We start from the raw sequence: 24,423 nt of genomic DNA, 5'->3' as shown, positions 1-24,423 counted from the left end.
AGTCAGTGGTTTAACTTTTTATTTTCCTAGCAATGTCTTTGTAGAGAGAGCACTTTTTAAATTTAATGAAGTCCAGCTTATCAATTATTTCTTTTATGGTTTGTGCTTCTGGCATTGCATCTAAAAACTCATCGCAAAACCCAAGGTCACCCAGATTTTCTCCTATTGTTATCATCTAGAAGTTTTATAGTTTTGCATTTTATATTTAGGTCTGTGGTGCATTTTGAGCTGAATTTTTGAAAGCTGTAAGGTCTTTGTCTAGATTTGGATTTTCTTGCATTTGGATGTTTAATTGTTCCGGCATCATTTGTTAGAAAGACTCTCCTTTCTCTCTTGGACTGTCTTTGCTCCTTTGTCAGAGGATAGTCCACCATGTTTATGTGGGCTTATTTCTGGGCTTTAGTTCTGTTACATTGTTCTACTCTTCTCTTATTTGGCCAGTATAGACCCTATCTTGATCATTGTAGCTTTACAGTAAGTCTCGATGTAGGCAGTGTCAGACCTTCGACTTGTTTCTTCAGTATTATGTTAGTTATTCTAGGTCTTCTGCCTATTTATATGAACATTAGAACAAATTTGTTTATACCTACAAAATAGTTTGCTGAGATTTGGATTGGGATTGCATTAAATGTATAAACCAACTTGGGAAAATGGACATCTTAACAATATTGAGTCTTACAATCTATTAACAGATAATATTTTTACACTTATTTACTATCTCTTTGTTTCATTTTGTCAGTTTTCTGCATATATATCCTGTACATACTTTGTTAGATTTATATTTAGGCATGTAATTTTTTTTTGGTTTTATAAAATGGCACTGGGTTGTTAATTTCATATTCCAGTTATAGCTCGTATGTAGTAAAGCAAATGGCTTTTGATTGTTAGCTTTGTGTCCTGTGACCTTGCTATGATGGCTTATTATTTCCATTTTTTGTTGTTATTGACTCTTTGGGATTTTCTACATAGTAAATCATGTCATTTGTGAATAAAGACAGTTTTATTCTTTTCCTTCCCAATCTTAATACCTTTTATTTCCTTTTTTGTTTGTTTTATTACACTAACTAGCGTTTTCAGTATGATGTTGAATAAGGGAATCTTACTGGGGAAAGCATCAATTTTCTTATCATTAAGTGTGATGTCAGCTGTAGATTTGTTGTATATGTTCTTTATTAAGCTGATGAAGTTCCTTTCTCTTCCTAGTTTGTTGAGTTTTAGTCATAACTGGATGCTGAATTTTGTCAGAGGTATTTTCTGCGTCAATTGATACATGATTTTTTCCTTTAGCATCTTTCCATGACTAACTGCTTTTTATTTTAAATTACTTTTTTAATGTTGAACCAGCTTTCCATACCTGGAATAAATCCCACTTTGTCATGGTGTATAATTCGTTTCATACATTGTTGGACTTAATTTGCTAAGATTTTGGTGAGGATTTTTGCATCTGTGTTATGAGAGATACTGATCTGTAGATTTCCTGTCTTGTAATGTCTTTTTTCTGGTTTTAATATTAGTAAACTGACTTTTTCATTTTTCTTCATTCTCTTCTAGGTTTTTTTTAGTGTTTATTTTTATTTTTGAGAGCGATGAGAGCGAGTGTGTGTGTGCGAGCAGAGGAATGGCAGAGAAGGGGACAGGATCCAAAGTGGGCTCCGTGCTGACAGCAGAGAGCCTGATGCAGGGCTCAGACTCTCAAACAGTGAGGTCATGACCTGAGCTCAAGTCAGATGCTTAACCGACTGGGCCACCTGGGCACCCCTCTCTTCCGGCTTTTGTGTATACGTGTTATCTGTGATTTTAGCTGTGTGAAAATGATGTATGTGATATACATGTGTGTGTGTGTGTGTGTGTGTGTATATATATAGTGTATGTTGTATTTGTTCACTTAAATTGTTAATCTCTAACATCCATTTAGTCTCTACCAAAGCATTGTTTCATGTTGCATCATAATTTTCATTTAGCAACAGTTGTATTTAAAATCATATTGAATTTTGGGGCTTCCGGGTGGCTCAGTCGATTAAGCGTCTGACTATTGATTTTGGCTCAGGTCATGATCTGACGGTTTATGAGATCTCCCCCCGCTGGGCTCTGTGCTGATAGCATGGAAACTGCTTGGGACTGCCTCTCCCTCTCTCTCTGCCTCTCCCGCGCTTGCTCGCTCTCTCTCTCAAAATAAATAAATATTTAAAATCATTGAATCTTAAAATGAAAAGTGTCACTCAACTATTTACAGATAAAAGGTTATACTCTGAAATCTCTAAGTTTCTTTTGTGGGATTATAGTTACATTAAGATAATGGTAAGGAAATTATTTTCCTTTGGCTCATAAAGGGAAGTGTCCTAGCCTTTTTTATTTACACAGGAACTCTTACCTACAAAAGATGATGGGATCATATGCCTTGTCGGTGCGAGGGTTGTCACAGATGAGGCCTGGCCGATGGTATAGGGGCAGTTCTGTTCTCACCCACCCCTCTCCTTCTGTGTTCCCCATCTTTCTTTCCTGCACCATTTCTGTCTCAGCTTTTGTGTGGAACTGAAAAATAGACTTTAATATTTACTTATCCTGTAAAATTTGTATTTCCTACTGTTAAATTTTTCAACAAGGTTAAAAAAAAAAAACCTTAAGCTTATTTCTTTTTCTCATTCTTTTGTTTGGTCAGTGTTTCTACAAGTAAAACGTTTTGTAGGGTGTGACTGCAGAGGATGATGACAGCAGGAAATTTTAGGAGTTACAAAGTAGAAGTATAACAGGACAATTATTAAGATTTTTAATATAAAGAAAAAGATGATAGGGGCATCTGGCTGACTCAGTGGAGCTTGTGACTCTTTTTTTTTTTTTAATTTTTTTTTTTTTCAACGTTTATTCATTTTTGGGACAGAGAGAGACAGAGCAAGAACGGGGGAGGGGCAGAGAGAGAGGGAGACACAGAATCGGAAACAGGCTCCAGGCTCTGAGCCATCAGCCCAGAGCCTGACGCGGGGCTCGAACTCACGGACCGCGAGATCGAGACCTGGCTGAAGTCGGACGCTTAACCGACTGCGCCACCCAGGCGCCCCTGGAGCTTGTGACTCTTGATCCTGGGGTTGTGGGTTTGAGCCCCACATTGAATTGTAGAGGTTACTTAAAAGTAAAAATCTTTAAAAAAAAAAAAAAAAGGGGGGGCACCTAGATGGCTCAGTCAGTCGAGTGTCCGAGTTTGGCTCAGGTCATGATTCGTGGTTTGTGAGTTCCAGCCCTACACTGAGCTCACTGCTGTCAGCCTGTCAGCACAGAGCCCTCTTTGGATCCTCTGTCCCCTCCCCCACTTGTGCTTGCCCCAAAATAAATAAATATTAAAAAGAAAAGAAAAGAAACTGTTCACATGTATGTCTGCTTTTTCACAGGCGGAGAATCCCCCTAATGGACCAGATTGTGGTTATGGCTCCTTTCACCAGCAGTATTGGCTTGACGGGAGAATCATTGCTGTGGGGGTGATTGACATCCTTCCATACTGTGTGTCATCTGTATATTTGTACTACGATCCTGATTATTCATTTCTGTCTTTGGGTGTCTACTCTGCACTACGGTAAGATTACTTTTGACAGCTGTAATGGGTCATACGGAACTTCAGATAATTCCTCACTTGATTATATTTCATCATATAACAGCAGAAATCCTATTTGATAGTTCATAATAATTTTGTTGCTATAGTAGCCTCTCATATATCAGTATTTAGAAATACCACTTTTAGAACTGAGGGTAGTGCCCGATGGTAATTCCCTAGCTTTTTAAACTGTCCATGTAATCTAGTGTATGAGAAGTCATTGTATTTGTGGGGTGTTTTTGTTTATGTCTTTATTTAAGCTCCCCTATCAAAAACCACTCAATGTCCCTTAAATATTACAGTATTTACATATTTTTGTCATCATTAGTATAGATATTTTTTCATAATTAAAGGTTAAATGAATCTCATGTAAATGAATTCAAGCAATGTAAATCTGTTGGAAGGAATATACAGTTATAGAAAGTATATAGAATAGGAGTGGCAAGTCCCTGACTGTCCACTTAATTCTCTGGCCCTCATCAAAAGATTATTTCCCTTGCATGTCCATGGATGCAAATATATGCAGCATCGCCTGGATATTTTGCATTATCCTAATGGTAAAAGGATTGGGGTCTTTTTCCATGAAAATACTGGGTCTAGGGGCGCCTGGGTGGCGCAGTCGGTTAAGCGTCCGACTTCAGCCAGGTCACGATCTCGCGGTCCGTGAGTTCGAGCCCCGCGTCGGGCTCTGGGCTGATGGCTCAGAGCCTGGAGCCTGTTTCCGATTCTGTGTCTCCCTCTCTCTCTCTGCCCCTCCCCCGTTCATGCTCTGTCTCTCTCTGTCCCAAAAATAAATAAAGGTTGAAAAAAAAAATTTAGAAAATACTGGGTCTATTTTTATTCCTTCATATCTGTGAATATGTGTGGTACAGAAGGGAAGGAAGATTGAAAATTATTTTTCTGTTGCTCATGTGGGAACTTGAGTCTCTGTTTCTCATTGTGTCAGTATTTTCACTTGTCCCAGTCTCTGTGTCTGATGGTCACAATCTCACATCATAGGAAGATACATTTTGAGATTATTTCTTTTATTAATTCTGTATGTACTTTTTTCTGAATTATAAAATTGGAAAAGTGGGTATTTTTCCTTAATTACTGTTTGATTTTTGTGAAAAATCTGGTCCATAATAGATTTTGTGTGTTTTAGTGGGCCAAAGAAAAATTCTCCATCTTGGTATTTTCAACCTGAGCCATCTCTTAATGATAAGTTATAGCGATTCACAATTATACAGTGTTTACAACTGATCCCTGTAATATTCCTTTATTTTTCCTTTGTATTTAATTGCATTTTTGTATAAACTAATTAAGAATATTCGTGACTCCTGATGGCATCAATGAAATTGAAATTGATCATTTGAAGCGTTTACATTTTGTAACTTTAGAAGAGTGTATTTATTTCAGAAAGGCTACTTTTTTTTTTGTACCAGAATCAGTCAACACTTTGTGATCATTGGTATTTTCCTTCTTCTTTTATTTTTGTATCTACTTTTCCACTTTACAGTATATAGCTTATGGATTTGTTTAGACTTCTCAGATAAACATTATGAATATTTATTCCCACATAGTGAATCCCAGCCTATGTATGAAATATCATTTCATGCCTCAATAAACCAGGAGATATAGAAATCCTGCTGCATTTGAGATAGTAAATAATCAATTCCTAGCAAAATCATAAAGAGTTCTATTTACTGTTTGGTAGATCTCTAAGAGATAGAGATTTGGTAGATTTGGTAGATCTCCGGCTAGAGCTGGAGAGCTTTGAGGAGGAAGCAAAGGAGACTGAGAGCACGAACATTGTTGCAGTTGAGAGCGGGGAGGCTGCCACTGGATTACAGCCTCGTCACTTGTTTGTAGTGGTCTGGGGGATCTGAGTTGCTGAGTTTATGGAAGAGGAAAGGCAGCCAGGAGATTGACATTTCCCAGCAAAATTGGGGAGAGTAGGTTGTAAATTGCCAATTCTATTATTGATTATAGTGTATTTCAGTGAAACTCATTTAGTTTCCCCTCCATTCCTTCAATTTCTTAAGCAACTTACAATGAATTTAGTTTTTGTATTTTAATGTATAATCAGTATAGATTTTTATATAACCTAGTCTGTAGATTTAAAAAAATGTTTGAATTGGGGATCATGAACATGGCATTAATTTGTGTTTTGTTAGCAGGGTGGATTTTAGAAATGAGTTAATTTGTTTAACATATTTATTTGAGAAGAATCTATGTGTCCTGGGCATGATTCATAGAAGTGAATAAGACAGGGTTTCCAGCTTTGTCAAAGCAGATCGTAATGAGAATACCAACAACATAAATTTAGATACTCCGTCATGCTGTGGCAGAAGTAGTCACAGTGCCAGGGTGAGGTCCTTTTTGAATAGGGTGGTCAGGAAAGACCTCTTGGTCGGGTGACATTGGAGGAGCCCAGAAAAAAAGGAAAGGAGCCAGCTGTGCAAAAATCTGAAGGTAAGATATAGGGAGGTTACCTGATCTGATTAATATTGTAAAACAACGACTGGTTACCACTCTGCGGGATTTATAGAGGGGCAAGAGAGCACACTGGGAAGCCAGTCAGTTGCAATAGTCAGCCAGGGGAGCCAGGATGCGGGCTTGGACCATAGTGGCTGCGGTGGAGGTAATGACAAGCGGTCAGACCCCCCGTAAATTTTGGAGGTTGAGCCGGCTGGATTTGTCGACATGAGTCGGACATGGAAGTGAGAGGAGAAGAATGGTTGAGGATGGCTCCTAGGTTTGGGCCCCGACAGCTGAGGGAGGGAGTGGCAGCGCAGGACCAAGCGGAGTGCCGTTGTGGCCGGGCGTCCTTCCTCACTTTGAACCTTCCAAGTGGATTAGTTCTAGGGTTGGTAGGATTTATTCTGTTACAGGCCACTAACGTTCAGTCTGCTTGGATTTAGAGATACTTTTATTTTACAGATGAATTTGTAGGGTCACACCTTTTCAGTGATTTAAATTTGAACTTGCAAAATGCACAGGCTATTCACTTGAATTTCAAGCATTTGTTGCTACAAGAGAGAAAGAAAGAAAAGAAGAAAATCTTCAAGAAACAGACGTAAAAACGAAACAAACAACTTTTCTCTTACTTTAGAAATGTACTGAAGCTTTGCTTAAAACTCTTAAATACAGCCAGTCATTCACTTGGGCGGGTAGGATGAAGTTCTGTGCCCAGATTTATCCCGATACAAATGAAAACCACTCCAAGCATGGACATTGCTGACAGCTTCTTTGTTCAGTTAATCCTCGCCTATGCCCAACAAACAGGAAAAGTGGTGAGATAGCATAGTTCTTTTCCACTCTTTAGTTTTAGGGAAAATAAATATTAGAGTAGCGTCTCGATGTAGGAGAGAGTTCTGTAGCAGACACACTTGCAAGGATGTGCATGTAAATGGTCATAATCAGAGTCATTTTTCCTGAAATGTGTTGGCTTTTGAGTTTTATAAAATTTGTTTTTAACTTGATAAACCTAATCTTTTGAGAACTCCAGGGGATAATGAGTAATGTACTGAATAGATCTCTGCTTTTATGCTCTTTGAATTTTTGATCAACTAATTAGCTCAATAAAGTGTAAAGCATGAACTTAGATGCATTTGCTCAAACTAATGTAGTGTTGTTATATCTTTCTTTAGTAAAAGTTATCTTACAGTACTTTTGAAATTGTTTTTCTTTCAACACTTGGAGTTTCTTAATAGCCTAATGTCACAATTTCAGATTTCATCAGATATTTGACATCAGATTACATAGTACTTTGAATATTGGAGCTAGATTTAACTGTACCTTCATCTTTATTCTTCTTTTGGCAGAGAAATTGCTTTTACGAGGCAACTTCATCAGAAAACATCTCAACTCAGCTATTATTATATGGGTTTCTACATTCATTCATGTCCCAAGATGAAATATAAGGTAAAGCTGATTTTCACGTGTCTGCTTGTACATACATTTCATGAAAATTAGTGCTTTTCTGGTTTCTCACCATTTGAGGTTAACTTGGTTGCGTATTTCAAATGTATGTCATGAATTATTCCATGAACTTTGCATGAAATCTGGCTTGTTCATGGCTTAGAACACTGCTGGACACATAGGTGCTTAATATTTGCTTAATACAGGTTAATCTGTAGAAATTAACCAAATATTTAAAAATCCCAGGTATTCTGGAACATTCAGCAGGGCCCTGCTTACTTGGGGTATACCCACTAGTAGGAATCTACCATTTCCGGGTGGATCCTGGCCCTTCCCCCCCCCGCTCCCCCCTCCCCCGCCCCATTTATTTTGTCCCTCCCTTCTGTTTTAGCTTTGTTTCCTTTGGACACAGTCACAGTCCAGAAAAATTGGAGCTCAATGTAAGCAGTGAGGTATTTTCAATAATAAAAATAATAATAGTAATGCAAATGTTTATAAGGTTTTCATTATAGAAAGATGAATCTTTAATATAATTTTTGTTTCAGGGCACAGGATTTGGGCTTTGAACATGGGTTAATTAAGGATAACGCTTTGCTGCCTCAGAAATTAAGCTTTCTGTAGTGAGAACCACGGCATTTACCGCTCTGACTTTGTAATTCATCGTACTATTGTGAGATTTAACTGTATTTCAGAATTTCCCTTTTAAAACAGTTTTGCCTTTTATATTCTCTTTAATGAAACTCTTTGATGTTTCCTAAGGATTAGTGGCCTACTGTGTGTAAAAACTCTGGGAAGTACAGAGAAGTGTGAAGGAGCAGACTCCCTATATCCTGCCCACCTGAAAAGCAGTAACCGAACACCTTTGCTCTACTTAGAACACTGCTTTAAGCTCTGAAGAGGCAAAAAGATGTAAACCTGAATCTTCCTCTGAAAATCTGTAATCTAGGTGAAGATGGGAAGCATTTTACATGAAAACAGGTCAGGCCAGTGGTTTGGTAAGTGGCCTGATGTAGAGTAGCGCTGATGGGGAAGCGCATAGCAAAAAGAAGGAGCAGAGAAGTAAGGATTTGCCCAGGGCCTAGTCCTATAAAAATGGGTAACCAGAGGACTCTGAATGACTTGAAAGCTTCTCTGAGGTATTTAGGCAGCTGGGAACCCTTTTCCCAGCCAAGTGCATCGCATTTATACATCAAAAAACATATTCGAATATATAAGTTATGACTTTTTTAAGGTAGGGAAATTTTTAAAACATAAACCAAATTGAAAAGTGTACTTGAACCCTGTGTACCTATTATCCAGCTTCAGCCCATCAGTGCCTCTTGTTTCATCTGTTCTTTCTTCCCCATTCCCTCCTCCATCATCTTTTGAATTATTTTGGAACAAATCCAGAATATCATTTCATCTGTTCATGGTGTGTATTTCTAAAAGACAAGAGCATTTTGAAAATACATGCAGTCTCATCATCACACCTCAAAAGTATTAATGGTATTTCTAAGTACCTTTCTGTATCTAGTCAGTGTCCGTTTGTTTTGCAGTTTGACTTTGAACCCAGACGAGGCCTGTACAGTTTGGTTGATCTCTTAAATTTTGTTAACCCGTAAATTTCCCCTCCCTCTCCGCCCCCCCCCCCCCCCCCCCCCCCCGTACAAAGGAATACTCCGTAAAACTTGGTGATTATATATGGGAACGAACAAAAGTGGTTCCAGAGTGTTGATGTTAAGTACGGAAAGTATGGGGAAGGGATGTTTCCATTGTTAGAAGCTGTGGATCTAACAGAACTGGCTTTGAAAGAAGGGTGATACACATTACCTTGCTGGTTTTATGCTGACAGCCCAGGTAGTCTGGTCAAGGCACTCTGCTGGCATTTCATCTCATATTTAAGTATACATCGTAGGTAACTTGTGAATTTAATATTCAAATATTTCCTTTATGCCTGCATTATTAATTTAGTTGATAGGTCCAAACATATGTTCTTTTTTAAAAATTTTTAAATGTTTATTTATTTTTTGAGAGAGAGACAGAGCACAAGCAGGGGAGGGGCAGAAAGAGAGGGAGACATAGAATGCGAGGCAGGCTCCAAGCCTCAGGCTCCGAGCCATCAGTACAGAGCTTGACGTGGGGCTCAAACCCACTAACCGCGAGATCATGACCTGAGCTGAAGTCAGATGCTTAACTGACCGAGCCACCCAGATGCCCCTAAACATATATTCTATGAAGAAGGAAAAGCATGGACATATTTCTGCTTTCCAAAAATACTTACTTGGTTCTGTTCTTACTAGTATTTTTTCCTTCTAGCTCATTTTTGTGGTACCAGATGTAAAGAAGCTCAGGTAGGAAACTCAGGTACTATAGATATTGTAGTACAATAATAACAATCAGAAGAAAATTCTAGCCGTCTTGGATATTCATCTTCCTCTGTGTACTTGTGCGCGACCCTTCTAAATGGAAGCATTTTTATGCCAGTCTTAGGGACCCGCAGAAATTTCACTTTTACTTCTCATCTGTAATGGCTGCTGTAGTGTCGCAGGATTTCCCTCAGCGAGTTTTTCCTCATGCCTAAGCTCAAATCCTAATCGCTCCATATTTTGACCTATTTCTTCTTTTTTTGCTATTCATGGAAATGGTGACCATATTTTCATCCCCCCTTCCCTCTGCATGAAGACTTTTAATCCCACCTTTGTTGACTCCAGTCCAGAGTAAATACTGTGTGTTCTTCAGTCTCCTTCTTAGGTAGAGCTCTGCTTGGAAATAGACATCTGGCTTGTCTAGTTTTTAGCTAAGAATTAAAAAATGTTCTCCGTGCCGTTTGGTCAGTCTGGCTTAATCGTACGCAACCGAAACTTCTCAGAATTATAGCTTCAGGATATTATTTTTTAAATTCCATTTCCATGAGAGATACCCCCATGCCTACCTGTCCTCTGGCTTATTACTTCATTCGTTCATTCATAAAGTACTTCCTGACCTCCTTCTGGAAATGCAGCAAGATCCCTAGTCTCAAGGAACTTCCATCCTGTTGGAACACCCACAGCAAGATAATGAGACAGACGTCGGGAATAAGCACTGTGTTATGTGGCACGTACTAGGTGTGGCTCCTTTAGAGTCGGGGTCAGGGCGGGCCACTCTGAGGAGTCATATTGAGGCTGAGATTTGATTGACAGGAAGTCAGCCCATGGGAAGGTGAGGGGTCATTTCAGGACCAGACCAAGGCTCAGTGCTGCTTTGCTTTTGAGTTGTTGCTGTCATCCATTTGGCTATACTTTAGGGTGACCTGTGGAACTTTTTTTTTTTTTTTTTTTGAGAGAGAGCGTATGCACACGTTCCAATGGGGGAGAGGGGCAGAGAGAGAGAGAGAGAGAGAGAGAGAGAGAGAGAGAGAGAGAGAGAGAATCTCAAGCAGGCTCCACACTTAGCACAAATCCTGATGCGGGGCTCGATCACATGACCCTGGGATCATAAGTTGAACCAAAATCAAGAGTCGAACACTCAACCAACTGAGCCACTCAGATGCCCCATAGGATGACCTGGGGAACTTTAAAAAGATACTGATGCTTGGGCCCTATCTTCTAAGATTTGGAGCTCAACCATGGGCATCAATTGTTTTTTTAATGCTCAGAGGATTCTAATGTGAAGGCAAGCCTGAGAACCACCACACCAGATTAATTTTTCACATCTCAGAACCTAATAATGAACTGGAAAAATGATTACTTCTCATTTTAAAGTTGGCTCTTTTCTGTTTATTAAGGTGAGAATCACTCATACTGAAGAAGTTCGTATCTACGCTTTGTTACCTGGGTCCTGGAACGTCTAAGGCTGAGTGACTGGAGTCTTTCAGCTGGGTGTTCCCTTTACTCTTACTGACCTCTTGTTTCTCTCTCTCTCTCTCTCTCTCTCTGTATACATCCTCCATGCTTGCAAACTCCTCATTCATCGTTCCGCAGCCTAGCGGTCACTTGCTCCAATAACCTGTAGTGGACACTAAGGCTAGACTTGACCACCCAGCCACCCCACCCCCTCCTCCCTTAGCAGTCTACAGTTCTTTCCAAAATTCAAGTCTGTCTCCTGTGCATATGCTCATGAGACCCTCGTGATGTTTATCTTCGTCACGTATGCAAGTACCTAGCAGTGTGCCTGCCACACAGGAGATGTTTAACTTTCAGTGGACATTTACTGACTTCATGAGAAGCAATACTAGCGCTGAGGGTTGAGAAGCATGTAGAATAGTGAGAAGCTCCCTCATTTGTTTCACAAGTGTTTACTGAGTGTGAATAGGAAAGCTTCTGCTTAGCAAATAGGTTAGAACTTCGTGAAGACAAGCAGGCAGTTCCAACGGACTATGACTGGATAGCATGGAATACCGCTAAGTCCTCTGGCATCGAAGGGAGGTGGCGGTACAGGAGTGTGCAACACTTTGGAGAAGCTGCTTAACCATAGCTGGTCTCGGTTTTTGCAACTGTAAAATGGGAATGATGTAGAAATGAGATATATCGTTGTTGTTGTTTTTAAGTAAGCTCTACACCCGGTGTGGGGCTTGAACTCACAACCCTGAGGTCAGGAGTTGTATGCTCTACCAACAACGAGCCAGGCACCCCAGGATATATTGTGTTTTTATCTCAGCTTGAGTGTAGAATCTTCTTGCACTGATAGGATAGCACCTCCCCAGTTGGGTAGCATGCACAGAATCATTACCTGTGCTTTCGTTGAGACCTGTCAAGGTTCTGTGTTTATATGCTGATAAATGGCACCCAAATTTCCAAGTGGCCTGCTTGTGCTATTAAGCAGACTTCTTAGTTTAGTTCAGATGCTGGGGAGAAGCAGAGGCTTATGCTGGTTCATACCAGTTCTGCCTCCCTTTATGGAAATTTGTAGAGTTGTGGACACTTGCCTTTTGTTTGGAGGAAAGTGGCACTGAACTCTTTGGGGTTGGTGCTAAGAGTGGTGAACCTCTCAGGAATCAGTCCCGTGTTGTGCCACAGGGTGTCTCTTCATTTTGGCCTTGTCCATTGAGGGCCGAAAAAGTCTGAGCTCAGATGTTTGTGGGCAGAATAAAATGGCTATTCTGTTCCACTTATAGATACTTTCATTTCACCAGAGGATATTTTATTATATTTTCAGCAAATGAGAACTCTCAGTTATGAGGGAATAGCACAACTGCTTATAAAAGTGGGAATTCTCAATTAGAAATGTGCTGTTCAAAATCACAAGGTAGATGCCGGTTCCGGCATGAATAGTTCACGTTGCAATTTGAGGGCCCAGAACTAGACACCAGCAAAAGATAACTGACAGAAAATGAATGGCACACTAGTGTAAAATCTTCGTTTTCAAGGTTTAGTGAGGGTAAATTTAACATATAACTACAATGGTAGTTAAAAGTGTATCTTCTTCCTTGGAGCATAGCTAAGTGTTTAAAGCATCAGTAACGGCGTGTTTTTGCCACATTGAAAAATCGACGGAAGTGTTTTCTATTGGGTATTAAAGAAAGAAGGAGTAGATCTTCAAATAGGCGTATTTCCGGTCACTGAGAAGGGGCAGTGTCGTAGATCCTGCAGGCACTGGGAATACGGCTGTAAACGGTGCGGATGCCCCGCCCTGATGGAGGTTACAGCCGAGGGGGCACGTAGATGGCACAGTGCGCGAAGTGGCGCCCAGGGGTACCGAACCGGACCCGAGACCAGAGCAGTGTTTCGTTTGGATTTTTCTCGCGTAGATTTGGGCCTGTTCAGCTACAGCCTTTACCGTCTAGTACACCGATTATGTGAAGTGGAGCAAGTGAAAGCACGTAACGGCAGGTCCAGGGTACGCAGAAGAGCGGGTTTTACCTGCTCTCTTTTTATTGAGTAACGGGTTTTCACGAAGGCATGCTGAAGTGCCGAGTTTCTCGTCATGTGTAGGGAGGACCGTGGCTCGGTAGCTGGTTTCCAAGGGTGTCGTCGTCGTCAGTTCCTCTCACCTGGTGTGTGCGTGCTGTTCCGTCCATCAGAAGCAGACTCTGTTTCCCTCAACTGGACTGGCCTTGTGACTTGCCCTAACAGGATACCACGGAACGAACTCTCGGGGGGCTTGAGGCCCACACCTTAAGAGGGCTGGCAGCTTTCCCTTCCTCTGCCGGGGGAGCCAGCCGTCATCATGTAAAAGGGCCGACTGCTGCTGGACAGAGATGGCAGCAGCATCCCGGGGGTTTCAGCCCCCGCCGAGCTTCTGGCTGCATGCCGCTACCTTGATTGAGCCTAAGAGATACCGACGCGAGAACCCCCTGACTGAGCTGTAGCCAACTCACAGAATCACGAGGCATAATAAATTAGTGTGGTTTTCAGCCACTGAGATTTGGAGTGGTTTAGTACTCGGTAGCAGACGACTGAAACACATGTTGTAGGATGGAGATCACTTAGAGGTGGAGATGTCCATGTAGATAGAAATCATTCTGTGTTGAGCTGTGTAGGCTCAGAATTGACCCTGAATTGAGCCGAACTGATCTGAGAAGTTTGTGATGGCTCAATGTGAGAGAGTTTTGGCAAAGTCACTTCATTTCCATATGCGGTCATACCTAGAGATGTGCCGAGTTGGCTTAGGTGAATTCATCTTTGTAAGGCATTTCATTTAATACCCTGACTCGAGCCTACAACGCATTTCTTGACATGATGATGTGTTTTGATTTTGCTTGTCTTGCTAGTGATGAACACTGCAAGATGAAAATCATCTCGTGGCCGTCTTCATAGTTACGTAAGTGGAGCACGTTGCCGTAAATTCTCCTCTCGGAGTGTGCGTGGTTGGGTAGCTTATAGCACTATTATTTTTGTGCATCACATTCTCTGACATGCATTTTTAGTGAATTCTTATGATTTTCTGTGTGTGTGTGTGTGTAAAAGATTGATTTACAAAAACATTGCATGGTAAGATCATGCTTTTTTAATTTTTTTTTTTTTTTTTTTTTACTGTTTCTTTGTTTTTGAGAGAGATAGAGTGTGAGCAGGGGAGGGGCAGAGAGAGAGGGAGACACAGAGTCCGAAGCAGGCTCCAGGCTCCGAGCTGTCAGCACAGAGCCTGACACAAGGCTCAGACTCGCGAACTTCGAGATCGTGACCTGAGCTAAAGTCAGACACTCAATGGACTGAGCCACCTAGGCGCCCCAGAGTACGAAGTGTTTTGTATGGGCCTATAGTCTTAGAAGTAAGGCATAGGATAGTCACAGATGAATTGAATGAGAGCTGAAAATAGTCATTAATGAAAGGAAATTTCTTGATACGTTATTAGTGTTCACATTAACTGTTGTAATAATCATGGCCATGTTCGTGGGATTCGGTATAGTTGTAGCATAAATCAGTGCCAGTTTGGGGGCTCAGGAGCTGGCTGACATGAACAGAAATTGTGTTTTCAACCTAGAAGAGTCTCTCCCTGGAGGAGTCCTCCTGCCACAGTAGGCGGGGAGGGTGCATCTTTCTGGCCGCCGAGCCCGGTGACGCCTGTCTTTCAGCTCTGCTTCTCTCATGGTGCCCAGAAGGACATTTGGGCATCACAGGCCATTCGTAGTGGCTAGAATCAGAAAAGAGCTGTGTCCTCTCCTGTGCCTCTCTTTTTCTTAACAAATATTTTTATTGTGGTCAAATATATGTAACAAAATTGGCCATCTTAACCATTCTGAAGTGTAGGGTTTTAGAGGTTACGTCCTAGAGGTTCTAGAGGTTACGTTCGTGTGGCTGTGCAGCCACCACCACCATCCATCTCCAGGACTCTTCTCAGCTTGCAAAACTGACACTCTGTATCTGTGAGACAGTAGCTCCCCGCTCCCTCCCTGACAGCCCCTGGTGACCACATTCTACTTTCGTCTCTGAATTTGTGCTAGGTGCCTCATGTGACTGGAGTCCTACACTGTCTATCGTTTCGTGACTGGCTTATTTAACTTAGCATGATGTCCTCACGGTTCTTCCATGTTGTAGCAAGTGTAAGAATTTCCCTCCTTTTTAAGGCAAATAACACCCCATTGTACCCATATGCCACATTATGTTTATGCGTTCACCGGCTGACGGACGCTCGGGGTGTTCCCACCTTTTGGCAATTGTGAGTAATGCTGCTACAAACACGGGTGTGCAGATACCTGTTCGGGTTTCTGCTTTCAGTTCCGTTATGTATCTTCCCAGAAGTGGAATTGCTGGATGATATGGCAATTTTATGTGTAACTTTTTGAAGACTCACCACGCTGTTTTCCGTGGCGGCTGTGCACACAGGTTCTGATTTCCCCACATTCTCGCCCACGCTTGTGATTTTCTGGTTTTCTTTGACAGCAGTGCTCCCAACGTGTTTGCGGTTGTCTGTATCTCTCACCAAGAAGCCTCCTGGCCCACTTCGCTCATTTTACCTCTCGGAGTTGTGCCTCTTGTCTGTTCCTGAGCCTGCCGCTGGTGAGGGGCAGGGAACTGACTGAGCACAACTCTGCTTGGTGATGGGAGGAGTCACTTTCTGGAGCGCAGGGAATCTCAGAGGGTGAGCACCTGAGCAGGTTTTCTCTTCACTCTGCCTAACCACCAGGAACGCGGCTGCTGCTTTGTGCTTGTTTATTTTATAGATGCATTATACAGCTTATATAGATATGTTATATAGTTTATATACACATACAGCCATACATTATTATTTTATATGCTCTTAAAAATCGAGCTCTTGGTTTAAATCTGTCTGGTTTGTTTTCTAAACACTTTTTAAATGAGTTTTCCCGTGCTTCCAAACTGTTTAATGTTTACCTGTAAAGCTTAGTTAATACTCTTCCAGTGTGACCCCTTCCCATACGTTTTAAAACTGTTCGATTTCCTTAAAAGTAAAAATTGGAGTAAATAGAAATGATGGTAGGTGTAATGTTTAAAACTCCTTTGTGTTGTCTCTCGGAGTTCTGCCGTAAGGCCATTCTGTGATGTGAAAGAGGTGTTTTGACTAAATTCTTATCCAGACTTGTATGTGGGCCAAAGTAAACAGTGACTTCAGGCAGTCTGCTTTGGTAGCATGACATGGCCAGACATCAGATAGTTGAAACATCAGAAAGGGTTCGGAAATGTCAGAAAAGAAACAAAAAGCGAATTCATCTGTGATTAATCATTCTTCAGCTCGGTGCCTCAGCACGATCGTGGTCAGACAGCACCTCTGGAATTCTGCAGGGGCTTGCCTGAAAGGAGGTAGCTGGCATTACTGTTACAAAAGCAGCTAGGGGAAAAACTTGGGGTTTACAAAGCTGCATCTGCAGAATCACGGGCTGTTGAAATCCCCAAGCTCCCACAAGCTCCCACGCGTTTCAGTTTCCTGACCAGACAAATTAGCATGTGTTATTTTACTACAGTATTGCAGCCCGGGGTGATGCATTTGGGTACACGTGGTAGTGACTTTGCTACTGTTGGTCTGAAAGAAATACAAATGATCTCATCAGCTACCCACAGCACAGAACAAAACTCTGGGGTTTTTGACTCAGCATCTCTTTTTCTGGATGTTAAATGTCCAGTGAGTTAGACATAGTCAGTAGAAAAAATGACCACCGAATAATTTTAGTAAGGGATTTTTGATGCCTCCTGCAGGCCGTGGGAGGTAATAGAATTCACATGCTCATCACAAATTCTTGTTTCTAAAATTGTCACAGGTGGAAATTTGCCACATCAGAGTCAGAAAGCAGTTCCTTATGGGTCATGTGTTTTTAAGTTTCTCATTACAAATGAGAAAATTGAAGTTCAATATGCTTAGCTTGCCCAGAGTTTGAATTAACTCATATTTTTTCAAAAAAGATTTTATCTTGTAAAGTAAATTCTACACCCAACATGGGGCTTCAACTTACAACCCCGAGACCGAGAGTCACATGCTTTACTGACTGAGCCCGCCAGGCTCTCCTCACATTTTAATTTTAGTAAAATAAGGGGGAGTTTGAATTGAAGTTCGTATAAATGGCTTTGTTTATCAGAGTTGTGAGTTACAACTTGTAATTTTGAAGTATCCTAAAATGCTTGCATATTAACTAAAAGTAAATGTTAACTGGGGAATAGAAGTGTATTTGATCGTGTGTCTTTTCCCATCCTTTTCCCGTCTGTCCACAGTGAAATAATAAGCTTGGTGCAGTGCATGATTTCTAATCCTTGAAGAACAGCCATGGTCTTTGGAGCTTTTGGAAAATACTACCACCGAGCTCTGCCCTGACCTCCTGAGAAAGAAAGTTTGCTTTTCTCCTGCCCACAACCCCTTTCCCCAGCTGTCAGGCACGACTTTACATGGCTCTGGAGCCACCCTTCCGCCAGGCCTTGTGCTGCCTCTTGCCTCCTGTTCCTATCCCGCCGTGTTCTTGTCCCCAGCTGGGAGCGTCCTTTCCAGACCACAGTCCTGTGCCACTTCTTCAGGGAAGCCAGTCTCTGTATCTCCTCCCGGCCGCCCCCACCATCTCTCCTCCCTGGGCGCTGAGCGAAGCCGGGGGCAGCCTTTCGGATCCTGTGAACTCTTGTCATTTCCGAGTGCGTTACCTGTAGCTCTCCTTGCGGTCCAGTTGTTTGTAGGTGTACGTGATCAGTCAGTGTTTGTGGAGGGCCTGCTCTGTGGAAGACGTCGTGCTGGATGCCAAGGCAAGAGGAATGTGATCAGACATGGTTCCTGCTTGTCAGGTCCTCGAGCAAACCAGGGCTGATCTGTCGCTGTCCTCAGTGCCCAGCACATTAACTGGCACATACAAGGGGCTCAGTGACTTTACTGACGTGCATTGCATGCGGAAGGCAGGCATCTGTCTGAAGGAATAAAACTGGGAAGTGGAGGAAAAGCGGTATATAGAAGTGTGTAGGGAGCTGGCTTCTTCGTGGGTCCTCTAGTTGGAGCACTGAGCTTAGGAAAAGTGTGAAGTCCTCTCTCAGTGGTCCGGTTTAGATTTTCCAAGAATTCTTTCTGCTGCCTCTCTGTGGGTTTTTTTTTTTTTTTAACTGGTTATTGAAATGTGATGTGTCTACAGAAATGTGCACTGTTCTTAATTGCACAGCTTGATAAATTTTCAGTCTCCAACTGTGCAACCAACACCAAGATCAAGAAGCAGAATATGCCAGCCCCCCACAAGCCTGTTTCATGCCCCCATTGATTATTATCCCACCTCAAAGATAACCACAGTAGATACATCTTGCCTGTTTTTATATTTTACGTGGAATCACTCATTGTATTTTATTTTGTGACTGACTTGTTCCACTCAGCAGTATGTTTGTGAGGTTTATTGATGTGGTTGTGTGTAACAGTAGGTGGTTTATTCTTATTGCCTGTACGCCCATTCTCCTAGGGATGGACTGTTTCTAGGTTTGGCTAACGGAAGTGGAATGTGAAGACATGTCTTTGGTTGGACATATGTAGGTATTTTTGATGGGCTTAGACCTAGGTATGGACTTGCTAGATCATGGGTTTAGTTCCTACTGCCCGTCGTTTAAGTGACTGTGTTCCTTTACGCTTTTACTCCCAGCAGAGGAAAGGTCCAGGTGCTTCCCATCCTGATAGTGGAATGTGGGGGGTGCACCGTGGTGTTGATTTGCATTTTGACATTGACTGACAAAGTTGAAGGCCTTATCATGTGTCTCCTGGCCATTTGTGAGTTGTGTCTTCGAGTCTTTGGCCCGTTTATCTGTTGTCGGTCTCTTATTTGTAGAAGTCCTTCTAGCATTCTGGATGAGAATCCTTTGTGGCATGCATGTTTTACAGATACTTTCTTCCACTCACTCCTTGCCTTTTTTTTTTTTTTCTCCTCTTAATGGTGTCTTTTGATGAGCATAAATTCCTAATTTTAATGTAGTCCAATTTATCTTTAGGGCTTTTGTGTTGGGTTCAAGAAAATTTTGCCTTTTCTGTGGCCATGGAAATGTTTTTTTTCCTTCTAAGAATTTCAGTTTTACCTTTCACTCTTCAGTAATCTGCAATTTTTTGTGTACGGTTGTGCTAAATGCCAGGACTGAATTTTTTTCTCCCAGATGAGTAATTACTCTTAGTTTCTTAAGGGCACTGTCCTAAACATAACCAGTTTAATAAAGAATTCAATTAAATAACTTCTGTGTCATTGTATTTGTATTGTGATAAAATGTCTCGGCTTCCCCTTTTTGAGACTTAATCTTGATTCTGTTAAATGAGCAAATACCTCATTGAACTTTAGGTTTCTCCCTATAGAGTGACACTGGCCAGCCTATTCTACAGGGAATGTTTGATTTCGGTACCAAGGGCTGTGCAAGTAAGTCATTTGCTCTTGTACATTTCTTCCAAATAACTTAAAAAATAAAAGGTCGTGGAGATGCAGAGAACCTCTTTCATTGAAACAGGATGATAGGTTTTGTGAAAATTCAGTTACAAGAATGATTCAAACCACAATGAAAAGTTCTTTGTGTATTAGCAGTTGTCATCTCAAACATTTCTCATTTGCCAGTCACATCCCATTTTGTCATTTGCTTTATATCATTGTTTATGCCATATAATTTATTATACGGAAGTTAATATTTTTTATGTCACCCAGTTTATTAATCCTTTTCCTCTATGGCTTCTGGTTTCTGTGTCATGCTTTTAAAATACCTTCTCTGTGCCAGCATATTAAAACAGTGATGCTCTGCTTTGCTCCTTTCACTTTACAAGATTCATCTCCGGTTCGCTCCCGCTCTGAAACCTTGCCAGACTGTATTGTATTATAAATCCCCGTGTTCCCATCTGTCTGTTTCTTTAGCCTCTACACGTCTCAGGAGGTGGAGTTTGAGCTCATGTATTATTCAATTTTAGCAGCAATCCCTGATTTATAGTAAATGTTCAGTAAATCTTTGGACAAATGGATGGATGGCAATGTGAGAACGATGACTTAATTAGATTATTGGTTAGAGGGAAAGTACATATCTATGCCAAATAAAGTGGTATCCTTTGGCATTTCTACAGGATCTCTTTATGATTTCAGCAATATTCACTAAAGGTAAGTTTATTAAAAGATTGTTTTCTTTTAAGGTAATGAGAAAGTTGTGTTTGAACTGTTAGGTGAGCAGTGAAGATACTCTTGCGTTGGTTACTCAGACTGGAAAAGCATTGCAAATACTTTGTAATTCTGAAGTGGCAGTCCTGTATTATATTATATATGGGTTATATTTGAATTAAAAGGTGTATTTACTTATTTTTTTATTTTTATTTTTTTTAATGTTTTATTTATTTTTGAGACAGAGAGAGACAGAGCACGAGCAGGGGAGGGGCAGAGAGAGAGGGAGACACAGAATCCGAGGCAGGCTCCAGGCTCTGAGCTGTCAGCACAGAGCCTGACACGGGGCTCGAACTCACAAGCCGTGAGATCATGGCCTGAGCCAAAGTCAGATGCTCAACCGACTGAGCCACCCAGGCGCCCCAAAAGGTTTATTTTTAAACAGGTTGATTTAGAAATGTATCTAATTGAAAAAAGTTCATTGTGTGTAAAGCCCTTGAGATAACAATACGGTATAGTCTTTCCTAGTCTTGATAATTGTGTTATGTAAATTTATAGTCTAAACGCTATTTTTAACTCACATTAACTCATTTCATGATCGAACATATTTGCTAGAGTGGGGCAGTGAGAGGCTTCACACCCAGAGTTCCAGTTGCTGCTTGCCCTTAAACAGTGGTTCTCTGTTGAGCAGTTTTGCACCCAGCCCTGCCCCATATCTAGAGACCCTTTTAATTAGGACAGCGGGGGAGGGGTGCGTGTGCTACTGGCATCTAGTGAGTAGAGGCCCAGGGTGCTGCGACACATTCTGCTGTACACATGACAGCCTCTGGCCCAAAGAATTCTCCGTCCTACCAAGGTTTGGGAATCCCCGTTTAAAGGCCACCCACTTGCCATTAAAGTCTGTAGCTCTTGTTGCCGAATTACCACGGGTAATTTGACTGTTGCTGTCAGAAAGAACTGTCAGAAGGATTAATTTGGGGTTCACCATAACGGTCTTGAAACAAACCATCCTGTATGACCCACCAAAGAGAAGTTTCTTGTCTCTAATTCCTAACCCTGTGGAGCCATATACTCATGGAGCCATATACTCACTGATGGCTCCAGGACTGTCTTAAATTTTCTCTAGGGGGTTTATGGGTGGCCTTCATGTCAACTTAAAAGTAATTTAATGTTTCTGTACTATGAGATATAGCTGGCAAATCTTGAGGTCTCTCAGAAGGAACAGCAACAACAATGAATAAGGTCAAAGATTCCAAAATGTGATGCTTTCTTTTCCTAGTTCTTACATGCATGGTAGGGTCTGTCTTTAGTATTTATAAGTCATTCTGTTTTCCTTGCTTTATAGGAAACAAAAAACAACTTGTAGGAAACAAAAAACAAAAAACAGCCTAATAGCCACGTGAACTTATCCTAGCAGCTATATTCAGTTCATCTTTTTTAGTGCGGAAGCACAATGTTGCCATCGACATAGTCAGAGAGGAGGTTATGCTCGTTTTCAGCTTTACTGGGATTGAAGTTTGGCACGTTCTGTGTTGATGTGCTTCAGCCTAGCGTGTTTGGAACTAAGGTGTCTTAGAGGAGCACATATGTTTTACGTGTTTAACTACTGTTTATCTTGCTGGGTATTCTACCTCAGTGTTGATGCTAGAATGAAACCAGTTCCCACCCCTCCAGGACTTTACATCACGGCACAGATCTTCTTTCCTTCTTGTACCTACAGATGTTCTCTTGGTTCTTAGGTCTTCATATGCAAAAATAAGGCAATGATAAGATTCTCGTATGTGACACTTCAAAAGCCTTGCAGTCTGAGTTTGTGTATTAGCCAAAGGGAAGCAATCTTGAGTAGCATAATTATCTTGGATATAGAGCAGTGCATTGAAAATGACCATGATGAGGGACACCTGGGTGACTCAAGTCAGTTAAGCATCCAACTTCGGCTCGGGTCATGATCTCACAGTTCGTGAGTTTGAGCCCCGCGTCGGGCTCTGTGCTGACAACTCGGAGCCTAGAGCCTGTTTCGGATTCTGTGTCTCCCTCGCTCTCTGTCCCTCCCCCACTTGGGTTCTGTCTGTATCTCTCTCAAAAGTAAATAAACATTTAAAAAAATTAAAAAGGGGCACCTGGGTGGCTCAGTCGGTTAAGCGTCTGACTTCGGCTCAGGTCATGATCTCGCGGTGTGTGAGTTCGAGCCCCGCGTTGGGCTCTGTGCTGACAGCTCAGAGCCTGGAACCTCCTTCGGATTCTGTGTCTCCTCCTTTCTCTGCCCCTCCCCTGCTCATGCTCTGTCTCTCAATAATAAAATAAATGTCAAAAAAAATTTTTTTAATTAAAAAAAAAAAACAGAAAAGAAAATGACCACACTGAGAAGCAGAGGAAGCTCCATGACCACTGCTGGGGGACTGTTCCATACCTTCCATCCTGTGCCAGTGTCACCCCAGAGCCGTTTAAGGATGATTTATACTATGCACGAGTCCATGTTGCTAGAAAATCTGTGGTGTCGCACACAGTTCTCTTAAATCTAGATTCTTCTGCTTGGTCTTCAGGGGTTCCCTTTTTCTTCCTGATTCCTCACCGTTGGCCTTTAGACACACCTTTGTCCATCGGGGGGTGTGCTTCTTTCATTCTTTCTTCAAGTTCATTTCTTTCTTGTAAAATACAGTATAAATGTAAAACTCCAATGGTCTGCCTTATCCCACCTTAACCATTCTTTATTGGCATCCCTTCAACCGTTAGTCATATATATGTGTATGGGTATATATGTACATATATATGTGCCTGTAATTTTTATGATTTAATCTGGGACCCATGTGGTGGTTTGCACTTAATATCCTCCATTTTTTTTTCTATTATGTTTGTTCTGCATGGAGAAGTCCATTGCGCTCAGATGTCCGCACCCCTTTTCTGAGGGAACTTGCTATTCCTATAGACTCTATCAAAAGAAATGCAGCCTTTGCATTTAGACCACCATGCCTAGTGACTATCAAACACTACCATCTTAATCACTATTGGGCTGGGCATGAGTGCCTGACGCAAAGGTGGTCAGTCTAGGGTGGATTAGTGTCACGTGGGACTTGGCAGTAAAGCTTTGCCCACTGAGTCGTGGGGGACCAAATCAGTGAGATCCTCTCTTAGAAGGAAGTTTCGGTTGAGATTATAGGGAGGATCAGTACTCAGTAGGGATAGTCCCACACGGTGCCACCTAGAGAAACCGTGGCAAAAGCTCAGAGTGAGTTTAAGGCTTCATAAGCACAGGTCCATAAAGTTGGGATTGTGGGCAAACTTTTGTCTACGTGCACATTTATGTTGAGGATAGAGTCGTGAGATTTCTTTCATCTGGTTTTCAAAGGGATCTGTGAATCAACAGATACCAAGATGAGAGGGCGGCGAGATTAGGGGGAGGAGAAGCAGAGTCGGCAAATAGCAGATGAAAATACAGATTGGGGCCTCCTGCTGCTGAGGGGACATAGATAACCTCTTTTTGGACCTGCTTGCCAGTTCTTGAATTATGATGTTACCCATGAGGCCTTCATCTGGCCTGGATTTCCTCTTCTTCCTGGATAGCCTGGAATCGTCTGGAGCCTGACCCTACATGGGTAAGATTTCTGCCCTCATTTTCTTATGTGCCTCCCTGAAATGTTGTGTTCCCCTCCACCATTAGTACCAGCCACTTACTGGATCACCTGAGCGAATTTCTTTGTTTCTTCAAGGCCAGGTGCCAAACTAAGAAACTTGCCTCCCAGCAGCCTGGATGCTTTAGAGAGGCCAACAGCTGTGCTGTTTCCTTGGGTGCTCCGTGTTGTGGTCAGTACCTAATAGGTGTGTCCGCATAAACCATGTGCCCAGCCAAGTTTGAGATGGAGAATAAGACAGGAAAGAGCTGGTAAATTATTCTGTATGAACAGGACCAGATAAAACCCATGTCAATGAATAGTCTTTAATCTTTCCGGTCAGAGAAACATTTTATCCTCTGTTTCTGAGATGTTGTCGGTAAGATTGTGATGGGGAGTTCAAACGAGTAGTT

At 41.7% G+C, this 24,423-nt stretch overlaps 1 protein-coding gene across 9 annotated transcripts in view; it reads left to right on the top strand.

Moving 5' to 3' along the window:
- ATE1 (arginyltransferase 1) overlaps window positions 1-24,423 on the top strand; it is a 154,014-nt gene that overhangs the window by 66,941 nt on the left and 62,650 nt on the right. For all 9 annotated transcript variants that reach the window (XR_006701841.1, XM_045439730.1, XM_045439729.1 and 6 more), the window contains 2 exons: window positions 3,384-3,565; window positions 7,390-7,489. Coding sequence is in view for 8 of the 9 variants with exons in the window: in XM_045439730.1 (XP_045295686.1) it covers window positions 3,384-3,565; window positions 7,390-7,489 (282 nt within the window). In the remaining variant the exon portion in view is untranslated. The remainder of the gene's footprint in view (window positions 1-3,383; window positions 3,566-7,389; window positions 7,490-24,423) is intronic.

Source organism: Leopardus geoffroyi, chromosome D2, assembly GCF_018350155.1.
Source record: "Leopardus geoffroyi isolate Oge1 chromosome D2, O.geoffroyi_Oge1_pat1.0, whole genome shotgun sequence".
NCBI lineage: Eukaryota > Metazoa > Chordata > Mammalia > Carnivora > Felidae > Leopardus > Leopardus geoffroyi.
The sequence above is the reverse complement of the archived record's forward strand: the minus strand, read 5'-3'. Positions and strand labels throughout refer to the sequence as shown.